This window comes from Pleurodeles waltl, chromosome 12 (assembly GCF_031143425.1).
Source record: "Pleurodeles waltl isolate 20211129_DDA chromosome 12, aPleWal1.hap1.20221129, whole genome shotgun sequence".
NCBI classification, from domain to species: domain Eukaryota; kingdom Metazoa; phylum Chordata; class Amphibia; order Caudata; family Salamandridae; genus Pleurodeles; species Pleurodeles waltl.
The window spans coordinates 654,945,736-654,960,086 of record NC_090451.1 but is presented as its reverse complement, the minus strand read 5'-3'; the positions used below and the strand labels follow the sequence as shown (position 1 = coordinate 654,960,086).

The following is a 14,351-nucleotide window of genomic DNA, read 5'->3' as shown; positions in this document are numbered from 1 at the left end:
CGCTCTTTGACTTCACCTTGTCCTTCAGCCGACGAGACGAGGGATCAGAAGCGTCCTCGATCTAGGCCTCCCTCTGAGGTGCATGCATCTGGGCCGACTTTGCGCCTCCATGAGTTTCCAGGAGCCAGAGCGACCCCTGCCCAACTTAAGGATTTTTATGAAGCCATGTGCCTCATTTTTGGGCAGTCTGACTCCGCTGGAGCGCCTTCGGGCCCCGCAGAGTCAGAAGAGGCCCCGTCTGGTTCCATGCCAGCACATTCGGCCTCGGCTCCAAGGGGCACCCACTGATCCATTCTTGGATGCGGACCTGCATCCGTCATACCATCTTGACCTTTCTTGGCACCGGTACAGACATCAATGCTCCTGGCACCGTCCGTGCCTCCCGGGCAGCCTCCCGGGCAGCCTCCCGGGCAGCCTCCCCATCCTCATTGCTGACACTACACGCAGCTGGATCTGCTTTGTAGAATGCAGACTCCAGCGCTGACAGGGGCCTTGCCCCCTATGTTGGCTCCTGAGACTTATTCCTATGGGCTAGGTTATGGTGAGGAATGGGAGGGGTCGCTGGACCTTTTGGAATACCAGCGCCAACACCCCATGGACTGGCATATGGACCTGGGTGAAGACAGTGGACTGGATATCTTGGCAGATACTGGCATGCTCCCCCCCCCACCCCTCTTTAGGGCTATGGAGGAGGGAGCTTCATATTCAGTAATGGTGTGGGGAGCATCTGAGGTCCTGGACCTTGTGTTGCTTTCAGTGGCAGTCAGGACAAACCTGACAAAGGTGCTTCAGCCTGTTGCTTTGCCCTCTGAACCCCAGCTTCCCTTTAATGAAGCCCTTACTGATATCCTGCTAGGTACCTGGTCCAAACCCAGCCTAGGGACTCCTGTGAACAGGACAATTGCTCACTGCCGTTACCCTGCACTGGGTGATCCAGGTTTCCTGACGCAACACCCCACCCATGAGAGCTTGGTTATCCAAGCCTACACTTACCAGGGAGTGTTCCCTTCCGCAACCCTGGGTAGGGAATCCAAGACGCTGGACACACTTAGGAAGAAGATGTTTACTTCCCCCTGCCTGGCATTCTGGTCTGTCAACACTGCATGCCTTTCGAGACGTTATTCTCACACACTTTGGGATATGGTTGCACAAGGGCTGCCACAGGGTTCGGAGGAGGCCCAGGCTGTACTCTCTGAGGCAGTTGCTGATGAGAGGGATGCAGCAAAGTTCGCAATCCGATGTGGATTGGACATGACCTACTCACTGGGCAGAGCAGTTGCTTCAGCAGTAGCCTGGACTTGCCACACCTGGTTGAGGACATCTGGCTTTTCGGGGGATGCTCAATCTAATCTTATGGACATCCCCTTTGATGGCACCCGTCTCTTCAGAGAGAAACCAGACTTGGCGCGTGAACGCTTCAAGGATTCTCATGCTATGCTAGGTCCTTGGGCTTTGCAGTGGCCCCTCATCTGTCTGTCTGCTTAATGCCCCTTTTATGACTACAGAAAGGGTGCCTAGCCACGTCCAATTCCCTCCAGCCACCATGCCTCGTATATTGCCCAGCCTGTGTGGTCTGGGACGTGGGATCCACTGTCTGCGTGGATCAGGGAGCTATCGGTCTGGCCAGTCCACTGTACCATCTGCTGCAGCTGGCTACAAACTTTTCTAGTCTGAGGATTCCCTACCAGGGACCAGTCAGAGGCAGGATATGCCATCACCTGCTCGACTGGCAGTCCATCACGTCAGACTGGGTCCTCGACCCAGGAGACTGGATGGTAGAGTTGAACTTGCAGGACTTGTGTTTCCATATCCCAGTCCTGCCTGCCCACAGACATTACTTGGGACTCACAGTAGGCCACAAGCACTTTCAGTTCACCATGCTTCCTTTTGGTCTTACCAGCCCCCTCTCGTGTTCACCAAGGTGATGGCGGTGGTCACAGCTTTCCCCCATCTCAATGATGGGCTGTTGAGGACGGGCTCTCCCCAGGCTGTCGTGTCCAACCTCCAGACTATGGCTGACCTCCTGCATTCACTGGGTTCACTTTAAACATGCTCAAGTCACACCTCACTGCCTTTCAGATGATCCCTTCCATCTGAGCTGAGTTTCAGGCTTATCCTTCGGAGCAGCGAGTCCAGAATATTCAGGCTATGATACCGATGTTTCAGTCTCTATCCTGGATTTCAGTGAGAATAACTGAGGCTGTTGGGCCTCATGGCCTCCAGCAATCTGCTGGTGACACAGGCCAGGTGGCATTGGTGGGCTCTGCAGTGGGACCTGAAGATCGAGTGGGCGCGGGATCAGTGAAATCTCTCCGACAGGGTCCAGATCTCAGAGGGAACGGCACAAGATCTGAAATATTGGCTAAAGAACCACGATTTGGTCAGATGCAGGTCCCTCTCCCTTCCCCAACCATATCTGACAGTAGTGACAGATGTGTCACTCCTGAGATGGGGCGGTCTCCTGGGAGAGGCAGAGATCACAAGCATCTGGTTCCCGGTGGAGTCCGGACTCCACATCAGCCTGTTGGAGCTCCAGGTGATCAGACAAGCACTGAAAGCATTTCGTCCCTCTCTCAAAGAGAAGGTAGTGCCATGTGGTACCGCAACAAGCAGGACAGGGTGGGGTTGTGGACCCTTTGTCAAGAGGCGCTGCACCTCTGGGTGTGGCTTGAATAACAGGGCATTTCCCTGGTAGTTCAACATATGGCAGGCTCTCTGAATGCCAGAGTGAACGAACTTGGCTGACATCGCTTAGTCCTTCACGAATGGCATCTCCATTCAAAGGTGGTGCAGGGTCTCTTTAGCAGTTGGGAGAGCCCTGGTTATATTTGTTCGCCTTGGACCGGGACTTGGGATACCCATTCCGCTGCTGGGCCTTAAATGCAGCGCCCAGTGTAGGACCTGTCTCGGGTCAGTATAACTAACATCGAATACATGCCTTTGTTACTCATATTGGAATTGTACAATGCGGCGCCTATGAGGTGCAAATGTGACCTTTTCAGTTTTAGTCTTGAATTTGTTATGTCCTTATGTTCAAGTACAAAACTAATAATGTTGCTTATGAAAAAAATTAAATTATTCGCCTTCGCAGAGAAACTGCAATGTCAGCAGTATTGTGTGTTGGAGTTTCCAAGGCGGCAATAGCTCAGCAGCACTTCTTATCTCATTTGGAACTCAGGCCTCTTGTAAGCCTTTCCACCTATACCACTTCTCCCAGAGTTCTCAAGATGATCAAGAACATCCAGGCCTAAGTAATCCTTGTGGCTCCGGACTGGGCACGAAGAATCTGGTACCCCAGGCATGGCCATCGATCCTGACATCAAACTGCCCCTTCGGGAGGATCTTCTGCCGCAGCAGCAAGGGAGGGTTCTCCACCCAACTTGTCCAGTCTTCGCCTTCTTGGATGGAGATTGAGCAGTGGCATTGGACAGCTTTTAACCTTCCACCCAAAGTCTGTAATGTAATCTTGGCAGCCACACGTCTCTCCACCAAAACCAATACGCCTGTTGTGGGAAGAAGTGTGTGGCATAGTGCAGACAAGTCTGTTGACCCCCTTTCTGACCCCCTTTCTGAAGTTTTATTTATCCTTTCTCTGGACCAGCAGGGCTCTGCTGTGTACACTCTCAAAGGTTATCTGTCTGCCATTTCTGCTTGTTTGCAGTTTTCTGATCAACCTTCCTTGTTTAAGTCTCCAATTGTAAATAGATTCCTTAAGGGCCTTACCCATATGCTTTCTCCATCTCCATTCATTATGTCCCAGTTGGATTTGAATTTAGTTTTGATGCGCTTACCTTGAGCCTCTACACAATTGTTCTGTCAGGCTTCTTACTTTAAAAACAGCCTTCCTTGTGGCCATTACATCTACCCGCAGTGTGTGTGAGCTGCAGGCATTGTCATCTAAGCCACCTTACCTTTCCATCTATCCTGACAAAGTGGTGCTTCGCACTAGGGCCTCCTTTCTCCCAAAAGTGGTTATGCCTTTCCATGTAGGCCAATCCATCACTTTGTCTACTTTTTACACACCCTCTCATCCTTCTAAGGAAGAGGAGAGGCTCTGTCTCCTAGACCCAAAAAGAGTGTTGGCAGTCTACCATGATTGTACCAAAGAGGTCCGTGGAATATCACCTCTCATTTGGTTAGGTGGGTTCGAAGAAAGGTTGGGTAGTGCAGAAGAGAACCAGCTCTAGACGGGTCATACTCTGCATTAAAATGTGCTACTCACTAGCTAAGAAGCAACCCCCTGAGTGTTTGCGTTCTCATTCTATTAGAGCTAAAGCTGCTACCACTTCCTTATCACGCATAGTTCTAGTACTTGACATCTGTCAAGTGGCAACGTAGGCATTTCAGCTCATGATTACCAAACACTACTGCCTGGACAGTCAGTTCCGTAGGGACAGGCAGTTTGCCTGTTTTGTCCTGCAGGACTTTCTAGTATGATCTTAGTTTGCATACCTACCTCCAGGGATTGGTTGGCTTGGATACCTATTCAAAGGTAAGGAATCTGCAACTAGATGTCTCTTTCAGATGGACAAGTCACTTACCTTCGGTAGCCCCTTACCTGGTAGAGACGATATCTAGTTGCCAACCCACCTTCATGCTCTGCGAACTGATTTCTAGAGGCAGGGATTCGCTTTCAGGGCACTAGTTTTGATGCACCTGTGGTAAGTGTTCTTAATGGCTCTGTGCTTCTGGTATGGAAACTCATGAAAAGAAACTGATGTCAGCATGCCGGAGTGGCGCCTATAAGACCCATGACATCATATCCGGTGCGCATGATGCTGATGGCAGACGCGGAGCTGATCGACACCGCCTAATGGCGCGCACGGGTACTGCTCGAGAAAAATCTCCGGATCCAGACTGACGCTTGGGGAAATTCTACGGTAAAGATTCTGCAACTAGATATTGTTTTTTCTTGTCTCTACCAGATAAGTCCCTACTGAAGGTAAGTAACTTGTCGTTCATGGCTGATCGCACCTTGCAAGATGCTACAATTTTTAGTTGATGATTCATCCTAGCCAACTTTTTTAATGTTCCACTAACCATTAATTTGTTGATCTTCCAAGAAGACTGCACAATATTTCACCTGGGGTGGGAGACAGTTTAACCTCCCCACTGTGCTACAGCATGCTGTTAACCATCAGAGATTAATCTGTTTTGCTACTTTGAAATGTTACAACAGTCCTCTTGTTGCCATCCCCAACTTGCAGAGTTTGAAAAGCAATTCTTTCAATGACTGTGCAGCAGATCTCAGTAAGGCCCAAAAAGGCTCTGGAGAGTTTTAAGATATTACTTCTGTTTAGCATTTCCACACGCCCTGAAAAGAAACATTGCATCCCTAATCCCACCAATTCCAGCCAGCCTTGTTCTTTTGAGGCCCTTAGCATATTCCCCATAGGTACTGATGATCTAAATGGATCTTGCTCAAACATTAGGTAATGCTCCTTTTCCAGTGCCAATACTGATACTGCTCGCTTGTATCCACATGTCACTCGCTTATGATCTGTCGCTTCCACAAAATGATAATTAAATTAAGCATTGAGTTTGTGCTATTTATAGAGTCAAATCTCCCAGTATCGATTCCTTTTGAGTTTCGAGCACTTGAATCCTCATTGGATTCTTTATTATTTGTCTCATCAGATGAAGAGCATGACTGACACATCATGGCCAAGGCGCAAAGCGATAATGTGTATTTTAAACGTGGGGGTTGAAGTATTTCAGAAGCCTGGATACAAAGATACTTAAGAGTTATGTTGAGTTTTTTTTTTTAATGAAATGGAATTTTGAAGCTCAAAGTTTTCCTTCTTTACCACAGCTCTTAAGCGTTGTCCTTTTGACTAGTGGATTTCTCTAATCCTGAAAGTGCAATAATTATTTTTCTAGCTTTTGTGATACTGGGGATAAATGCTTGAAGAGGTGTGGTTGGGCCCCACTCTTAATTTCCAGTTTCCACTGGGAGGTCATCAAACTAGTGGGGTCACTCAGCTACCTGTAGAGAGGCTTGTTTGAAACCTTGGGCCCCTGAACTTTGATATCCTTGGGGAACATTGCTGGTGCAGTTAGCCAACAATTGCATTTTCCCACCCTTAAAAAAACTTTGAGCTCAGTTGAGTTTTTAACTAGACTCGCACTGACCGAAGATGTTACCCATACCATACAATTAAATGTACCATTTAGCACACTGGTCATTTGAAGAGCTTGAAGTATTTAAATGGTTGTGCTTATTTAGCCTTGCTAGTCTTTGGGGCTGTTTATGCTGCATGCTTAGCTGCAGGGTCTCCATACTACCCCTACTTGTACCCAGAGCTCTGCTGCGAAGACACAGTAGAGGGCATATATTGTCCATCAACCCTGATAATTGCATTGCTGAATCTGGTACCTTGACTAGTTAGAAGTATACAACTCTTTAGTAAGGCTTGGTGACCTCTTGCACCGTCAGAGATACCTAAACGTTTCCCAATATACTAACCTCTTCATCTTACTTTTAAATGAGCATCTAGATCTGGTGTGAAAATGCTAGAGCGATGGTAGTGACCTGTTATTTTTGTACAGTATTTCTGATTGACCTATTTTACCTACATGTAAATTAATTCTGTATTCTTAGAAGTTACAACACCTATATTGTATATTTATTTGAAATAGATGATCTTCTGCATCTTTTAAGATTCACCCTCTTTCCCGTAAAATCTGTTACAGGATAAGAGGATTTAGATCATCATAGCTCTGCTTTGTTTATTTTTTTTCAATCTTAGCATGTTAATATTGGATTGTAAAGATGTCTACATTTGTATTCTTATGCTCTATTCTATTGCATTCTGTTTCCTTTGCTGTCCCCTGCTCTCCCACCAACCCCTCTTAGGTTGATGCAAGCAAAGCTGGAGAAAGAGGAGTTTGAAGATGAGTTGCGGGAGGTCAGAGAGAGATATTCCACCATGCAAGTTGAAGTAGATCACTTCAAGAGCAGCTCGGTTGGTGCAAATGAGGCGGATGCACTGAAACGGGTAGGATGCGCAGGATACCTATAGTTTACATTAATGGTGGGAGAGGCAGCATAATTTGCTTAGGGTTCTGGCAATCGGCCTGGCAGGGGAGAAAGAATAGCCAGCGTGCCTTGTTTAGATGACAAAGTTTATCTGAGGGATGAAGAAACAGGTTTCGATAGAAGAGGAGGGAATGTGTTGATGAAACAGTGAGGGGAGTAGTGGATCACCGCCTTAATGCAGGAGTCAGGACAGATACCCGTCCCTCTGTAGCGACATTATCATCCACACATCTGGACAATATTACTGGATTCAGAGACACAACTGCTTGCGAGAGCAGCATAACCAAAAGCATTGGAGCCCCAGCACAGCTCTGTTACTTTTAGCAGTGGGAAAGGAAAAAACTGGAGCACTCTTACTGACGGATCTGTAGAAGGCAGATCTGTAAGTTTGCTAACACTACCTGATACTCTGATGTGTCTCGAAGCGGCAAGATATATGATGGTAGCAGAAGAGGGAAATTAAGGGAGCTCCTCAGGTCCGGTCACCTTTTGGTTCAGCTAGACTGTGTTAACTTCTCTTCTAGGAGCTGCAACAGCTGCAGGAACAGCTGCGGCAGATGGGCATGGATAAGCAGAGACAGGAGGAGCTGCTACACCAGAGGGAGCGCGAGTTGGGGGCCCTGAAAGGCGCTCTAAAAGACGAAGTTGCCAGCCATGACCAAGAACTGGAACAGCTGAGGCAGCAGTTCCAGAAAGACATGAAACAGCTCAAGAGAGACTTTGAAGAGACTTCAATGGTAAGCCCTAAAGCACAGGAGGTGTGGCAGGGGCCACACTTGGCAGTGCCTGATCTTGAATGAATTTCAGCAAGAAGGTTGTCTTTTTCAGAATGTTGTCCAGTCTCAAGACCATTGAGAGTACTTTTAAAAGCTTCCACTTGATGTACACAGTAGTCTGTCACAGTGGATTTGTAGACTTCCTTGTTTCTGGTTGAAAAATGTGGTTTTATCTTGGGAATATTAAAGGCCTCTGCTTAATCTCTGATCATAGTTTAAAACGATTATAGCAACTTAATAAAACTTCTAAACCAAAGGTATGCATTAGTGTAGTTGAGGTGAATTGTTCTGAAATACCTTATCATTTATTTAAAACAAAAATGTACATGTTATGGCGAGTGGGAAATTGAGTTAAAACGCCCACCATAATACAAATGCAGAATTTAGACAATCTCCTTGATGATCTACATACCAAATAGCCATCTGGATTTAATTTGTAGGGGATTTCAATGCATAGGGAGCTTTGAGAATAAACAATTACTCTAGTCTAAGCAGTGCACACTTTATTAGCTCTAATCCTATTCTAAAAGTAGTGTTTCAACAGAAGGTTCTCAGATAACACTAATTATTTCCTCACTGTTTGGGACCTGCATTTGTTTGATTCCGGGGTTAAGTCTACTAATGTAAGGTTTATGAAGGGTCTGAGGGGGTGAATGGACTGTGGGAAAAGTTTTTTTTTTTTTTTTTTTCTCTCTTACACTTTTAGACATCTATAGTTGCTGGACAATAAAACCTCTTGAAGAGCTGATGGGCTGTGAGTACAGGGCGCTTTCTTACATGCTATTTGCCAGCCGACAACTTTATATGTTGTGTAAAGACAACCGAAAGTATTCCCTAACGTGGAAAAACCAAGGCACAGAGGTCGAAGAGCTCTCAATATTAATTGGCAAAGCAGAGACTCACAATATTCCTTTGCCCAAGAGAGAAAGCTGAGTCTTGAAGTTACAGCCACACATTTCAGTCCGTGTCTCTGCCAGGCCCCTCCCACGTGGCAGTCGGTGTGTCACAGTTTCTGTGTCGGCATACTATTGTTGCATAACATAGCTACTTGGTTCTGTACTCCACTTCCCCCCCAGGATCAATCTCGTCTCGGTAGCCATTGTGATAAAAAAGCAATATTTTGGCCTCCATAAAAAGATATCAAAGTTATACAATCATCTACGAAAACATGCAGTATGTACTGTTAGTTTTCTTGCTTGTACACTGTAGCTACTTCTACATAAATAATGGCAAATGTTGAGTTTTTTAAGTCAAACTTTACATTGCTCGTCAAAGATAGGCATTATTATTTCATTTACAAAGTAGAAAAGGCATCATCATTTCTCTTCACCTTACCCTCCATCACGCCCAAGTCATTTCTTTCAACAAGCTGCAGCTACAGCACGCCACTGGCCTAGAAGCTCATCCCTCACCCTGCCTGGACATCTGATAGACCTTCAGCCTCTTGAATTCTTGAATACCCCAATCGCTTACCCTGTCTTCTCAGTTGCCTTTTCGTTCTCTTCTCTTAGGTGGGCCTGGAACACTTGAGCACCCTGCAACAAAACATCTGACTACAGATCATTTTGACTCCTAATCACCCTTCTTCCTATTATCGCAGAGCCGGATTTTGCCTGTGGGTACTGCAACAAGCGCATCAGTCCACACAAACCACCCCACTTTGGATAATTCTCTTGAGCACCCGGCCACTCCTGTTGCACGCTCCCAAATTGACCACATTAATTCATCACCTTTTTTTACTTTTCAGAGCATATCATTGACTGTTCCACGTGAGGGCTTTCTTTGGCTTTAAAAGCAGGCACTGATTGTTCTCTAGTATCATGCTTAGAATCCTCCTTGGGATTTGAGTCCTTGCTAGTCTGAAGTACCTGCTCCTCTTCAGTCAGAATCCATCTGATTATCCCTCATGAATGCCGTGTCCTACTGCACCCACACTCCTAGACCCTGCCCGCTTAGCATCACACTGGTCCACAAGAAAATAATCATGCTCCCTCTACTTGACCAACCCCATCTCCTGCCAGTTAGCCTCTCATTTCTTTACCTCCTTTCAGCTCTAAAATCCTAGACCATTTTACCTTTAGAACACTTGCCACTTAGCTCTCACTCAGCGCTTTCTTGACCCTCTTCAAAATATATTTTTTGCTCTCTCCACTCTGAGATTACATTAACCAAGTATGCTGCTTAATCACATCTGCTTATTACCATCAGCACCCTTCTATTCTCATATATCTTGATCTTTCTGATGGATACAACTACCTGTGGATTCCTCACCTCATGAATACTCCCATGGCGCCAGCATTCGACGGAAATCTTCTTACTAGTCTCTGCACGTCGACGAGGACGTCACTGTCTCGCACGCGACGCCGTCTGACGTCATACAGGCAATAAGAGGTCCTCGACGACGTGCAGACGTCAGTTCCCTTTTTTTTCCGTGCATTCGAAACGGTTATCTTCGAGGGAGCAACTGTTACTCTTGCGGTTACAGTGTATATCTTGCTGCGTACTCTTTCTCTGTGGAAATAATGTCGCAGAGAAAGTCTGGATTTAAGCCTTGTCGTGAGTGTGGAGGCAAGATGTCGGTGACGGATCCTCATTCCGATTGCCTTTGGTGTTTGAGCTCCGACCATGACGTCTCGACTTGTGATTCATGTCAGCACATGAATCCGAAGGCCCTTAAAGAACGCGAGGCGAAGCTGTTTATGGCCAAGTCAAAGGAGAAGCATCACAAGAAAAAGTCTTCTCCAAGACATCGGCGTCATCGAGACTCCCGGCGCCGTAGAGAATCTCGGCGTCATTCAAGGGAGGCTCGTTCCAGGTCTCCGGATCGGCGCCGGAGAACATGGGAGGTCAGCCCCACGGTGACGCCGCATCCTTCGACGCCGTTGCTCTCTCCGGCGTCTCCAACTTCGCCTGGACAGGCGTCGGTGATTGAGGTATTGGAGCCTCAAGTGTTTTCTCCGGCGCAGACGCCGAGGCCGGCGTCGGGGTCGCCTCCGAGTCAGGCACCCCAGTATCCGGCTTTTCCCACCCCTGGAGCCGATAGTTCCGCATTCTTGAATGCGATGTATGCCATCTTCCAACAGATGGCTCCAGGGGGTGCTCCGGCTGGGCCTTTGGCCTTTTCTTTGGGTGATCCTGCGCCTCTTCGGCCGGCACCCTTTATGCCCTTTCTCCCGTTTGGGAACGTGGGCTCGGCGCCAGTGTCGGCGCCGGTGGCCGCTCCGGTGGCTTCGGAGGGATTGGCCCCAGGGATTTCCATCCCGTCGACGTCGAGATTTCGGCCTGTGACTCCGGTGGGTCCATCCATTTCAACTGCTCTTCAGTCGGCGCCGAAGTTACCTGTGGCGCCGGATGCGGCGTCGGTGGCTTCGGAAGATCGGCGCCGATCTCCGACTTCGGCGGAGGTATTGTCGACTCCGCGGATTGAGCAACGACTGCATTCAAGGAGGCGTGCTCTCCGGGTACTAGAGGAGCAGGAGTACCAACGAGCCCTAGAGGAAGGAGAGCTAGAGGACTCGGGTGATGGGCTGCGTGGACTGGAGTCGGCCAGTGGGCTGGACACTTCCCCTGAGTGGGACCTTTCGTCCCCGGGGGAATATACCGAGGAAGCTGCTTCCTTTCATACAGTGGTACGGAAGGCAGCTAGTTTTTTGGACCTGCCTTTGCCGGTGGTGGAGGCGAAACAAAACCTTTTGACAGAGGTGTTGCATCCGGCCTCAGCCGCGGCGGACCCTCTATTACCTTTTAATGACGCTCTGCTGGATCCGGTTTTAGAGGTGTGGAAGAAGCCGGCATCTTCCCCAGCAGTTCACAGAGCCGTGGCCAGGAGGTATCGGACGGCTCCAACTGATCCTGGTTTCCTATCTAGGCACCCTACGCCGGAGAGCTTGGTTGTGCAGGCCTCCTGTTCGTCCAAGTCAGCGCCTGGTTCTTTTCCGACGGTGCCGGGGGACAGAGATTCAAAAAAGCTGGAGGCGCAGTCGAAGAAGATTTTTTCGTCCTGCAGTCTGGCTTTAAAAGCCACCAATGCAACCTGTATCCTGGGGAGGTATATTCATGCTCTGATGGATGACATCTCCTCTTCGTTTACAGAGCTTCCCCAGGGTCTTTTGGATCTTGTCTCTGATGCCCAGGCTGCTGCGACCCAAATTATCCAGACGGGACTGGATACCACCGACTCGGTAGCCAGAGCAATGGGCACAACTGTGGTGGAAAGGAGACAGGCCTGGCTCCGTAACTCGGGCTTTTCGGCAGATGTACAGTCCACATTGTTGGATCTCCCGTTTGATGGGGACAAACTGTTTGGGGCTAAGGCTGATTCGGCCTTGGAACGGTTTAAGGAGAGCAGGGCCACGGCTAAGTCGCTGGGACTCCAAGCTCCTTCTTCCACGGCCTCTTCCAGATTCTTCAGGAGGTTTCGTGGATTTGGGCGTGGCTCTTCCTCCTCTTCCTTTCGGGGAAGATATCAGCAACCTGCCTCTTCCCATCCCTATAGATCTTTTAGGGGGAGGGGTAGGGTCCGCACCAGGGGATCTTCTCAGCAGCACTCTGCCTCTTCCTCATCCTCTGGCGGGGTGCAGCAGGGGAAGCAGCCTTAGGCTTCCACCATTTCCCACTCACTCCTCTCCTGTAGGGGGAAGATTACAGCATTTTCTCACCAAATGGGAGACTGTTACGTCGGACACTTGGGTTCTCAGTGTTGTGGGAAAAGGCTACACCCTTCCCTTTCGGGAGTTTCCGCCCCTCATCCCGCCCCGCCCTTCGTATTGTTCACAAGAACACCTCCTGTTGCTAGAACAGGAGGTAGAAGTCCTCCTTTTAAAGGGCGCGGTGGAGTTGGTCCCGGAGCAGGAAAGGGGTCAAGGAGTTTACTCAAGGTATTTCCTGATTCCCAAGAAGGATGGTCGTTTGAGACCAATTCTGGACCGGAGGATCTTGAATTGGTTCCTCAAGCAGGAAAAGTTCAAGATGCTGACCCTAGCACAGGTGCTTTTGGCGTTGAACATGGAAGACTGGATGGTGTCTGTCGACTTGCAGGATGCTTACTTTCATATCCCGATACTCAAGTCACACAGGAAGTATCTCCGGTTTGTGGTGGGATCGCAACACTACCAGTTTGCGGTCCTTCCGTTTGGTCTTACTTCAGCACCTCGAGTCTTCACGAAGGTGATGTCGGTGGTTGCGGCAGAGCTCAGAAGGAAGGGGATAGCAGTATTCCCTTACTTGGACGATTGGTTAATCAAAGCCAAGTCCCCGGAGCTTGTGTTGCGTCATCTGCAGTCAACAACCCAGTTGTTGTTCGACCTGGGCTTTTCGGTGAACGAGCCCAAATCTCACCTAGAGCCCTCTCAGCGCCTCCTGTTCATAGGGGCAGTACTGGATACAACATTGGGTCGGGCCTTTCCTCCGCCTCAGCGGATTCAAGATATTCAGGATTTGGTTCCAATGTTTCGAAATGGAGCGGTAGTTCCAGTCCTCAAGGTCCTTCGTCTGCTCGGTCTTTTTGCCTCCTGCATTCTGTTGGTCACGCATGCTCGCTGGCACATGAGGGCTCTTCAGTGGTGCCTCCGAAGGCAGTGGTCTCAACACAGAGGGGATCTAGAGGGTACTGTCAAGATCTCCAGAGATGTTGCTGTGGATTTGAAGTGGTGGATTGCAAGCAACAATCTTTCACAAGGAAAGCCGTTCCAGCAGTCGCCACCAGTGGCCACAGTCATAACGGATGCTTCCACTCTAGGGTGGGGAGCTCATCTGGGGGATCTGGAGATCAAAGGTCTTTGGTCTCCAGAGGAACAGATTTTTCACATCAATCTGTTAGAGTTACGGGCTGTACGTCTGGCTCTCAAGGCCTTCCTCCCTTCCCTTCGTGGTCAGTCGGTACAGGTCCTAACGGACAATACTACCACGATGTGGTACATAAACAAGCAGGGAGGAGTGGGGTCGTACCTTCTCTGCAGAGAAGCTCTTCGACTATGGTCCTGGGCAAAGGACCATCGGATTTGCTTGATAGCAAACCATCTGGCCGGAGTTTTGAACGTGCGTGCGGACAGTCTCAGTCGCCACTTCTCGGCAGACCACGAGTGGCGTCTCCATCCAGATCAAGTCCGTTTAATCTTCCAGAAGTAGGGGTTTCCTCGGGTAGATCTGTTCGCCACTCGAGAGAACGCGCATTGTCCGTTGTTCTGCAGCCTTCAGTATCCGATGCAGGAAGCGTTGGGGGACGCGTTTCAAATGACCTGGTGCGGCCAGTTGCTTTACGCGTTTCCTCCCATACCCTTGATTCCTCGAGTATTGAGGAAGATTCGCCAAGACCGGGCTCTAGTAATCTTAATAGCTCCGGATTGGCCAAGGAGGGTGTGGTACTCCGACCTTCTCCAACTCTCAACGTGCCCGCCGCTCCGTCTCCCTTTCAGGGCAGACCTCCTCTCACAGTCGCAGGGGCAGGTTCTACACCCCAACCTCCAGAGTCTGCACCTACATGCCTGGAGATTGAACGGGGCAACCTGAGTTCCTTCTCTCTCCCGCCTGAGGTAGTG

General features: G+C 48.9%; 1 protein-coding gene across 3 annotated transcripts in view; it reads left to right on the top strand.

The window, feature by feature from the left end:
• The window catches only part of CGN (cingulin), a 176,221-nt gene that overhangs the window by 120,949 nt on the left and 40,921 nt on the right, over positions 1-14,351 (top strand). For all 3 annotated transcript variants that reach the window (XM_069218329.1, XM_069218330.1, XM_069218332.1), the window contains exons 10-11: positions 6,857-6,998; positions 7,564-7,776. In XM_069218329.1, the coding sequence (XP_069074430.1) occupies positions 6,857-6,998; positions 7,564-7,776 (355 nt within the window). The remainder of the gene's footprint in view (positions 1-6,856; positions 6,999-7,563; positions 7,777-14,351) is intronic.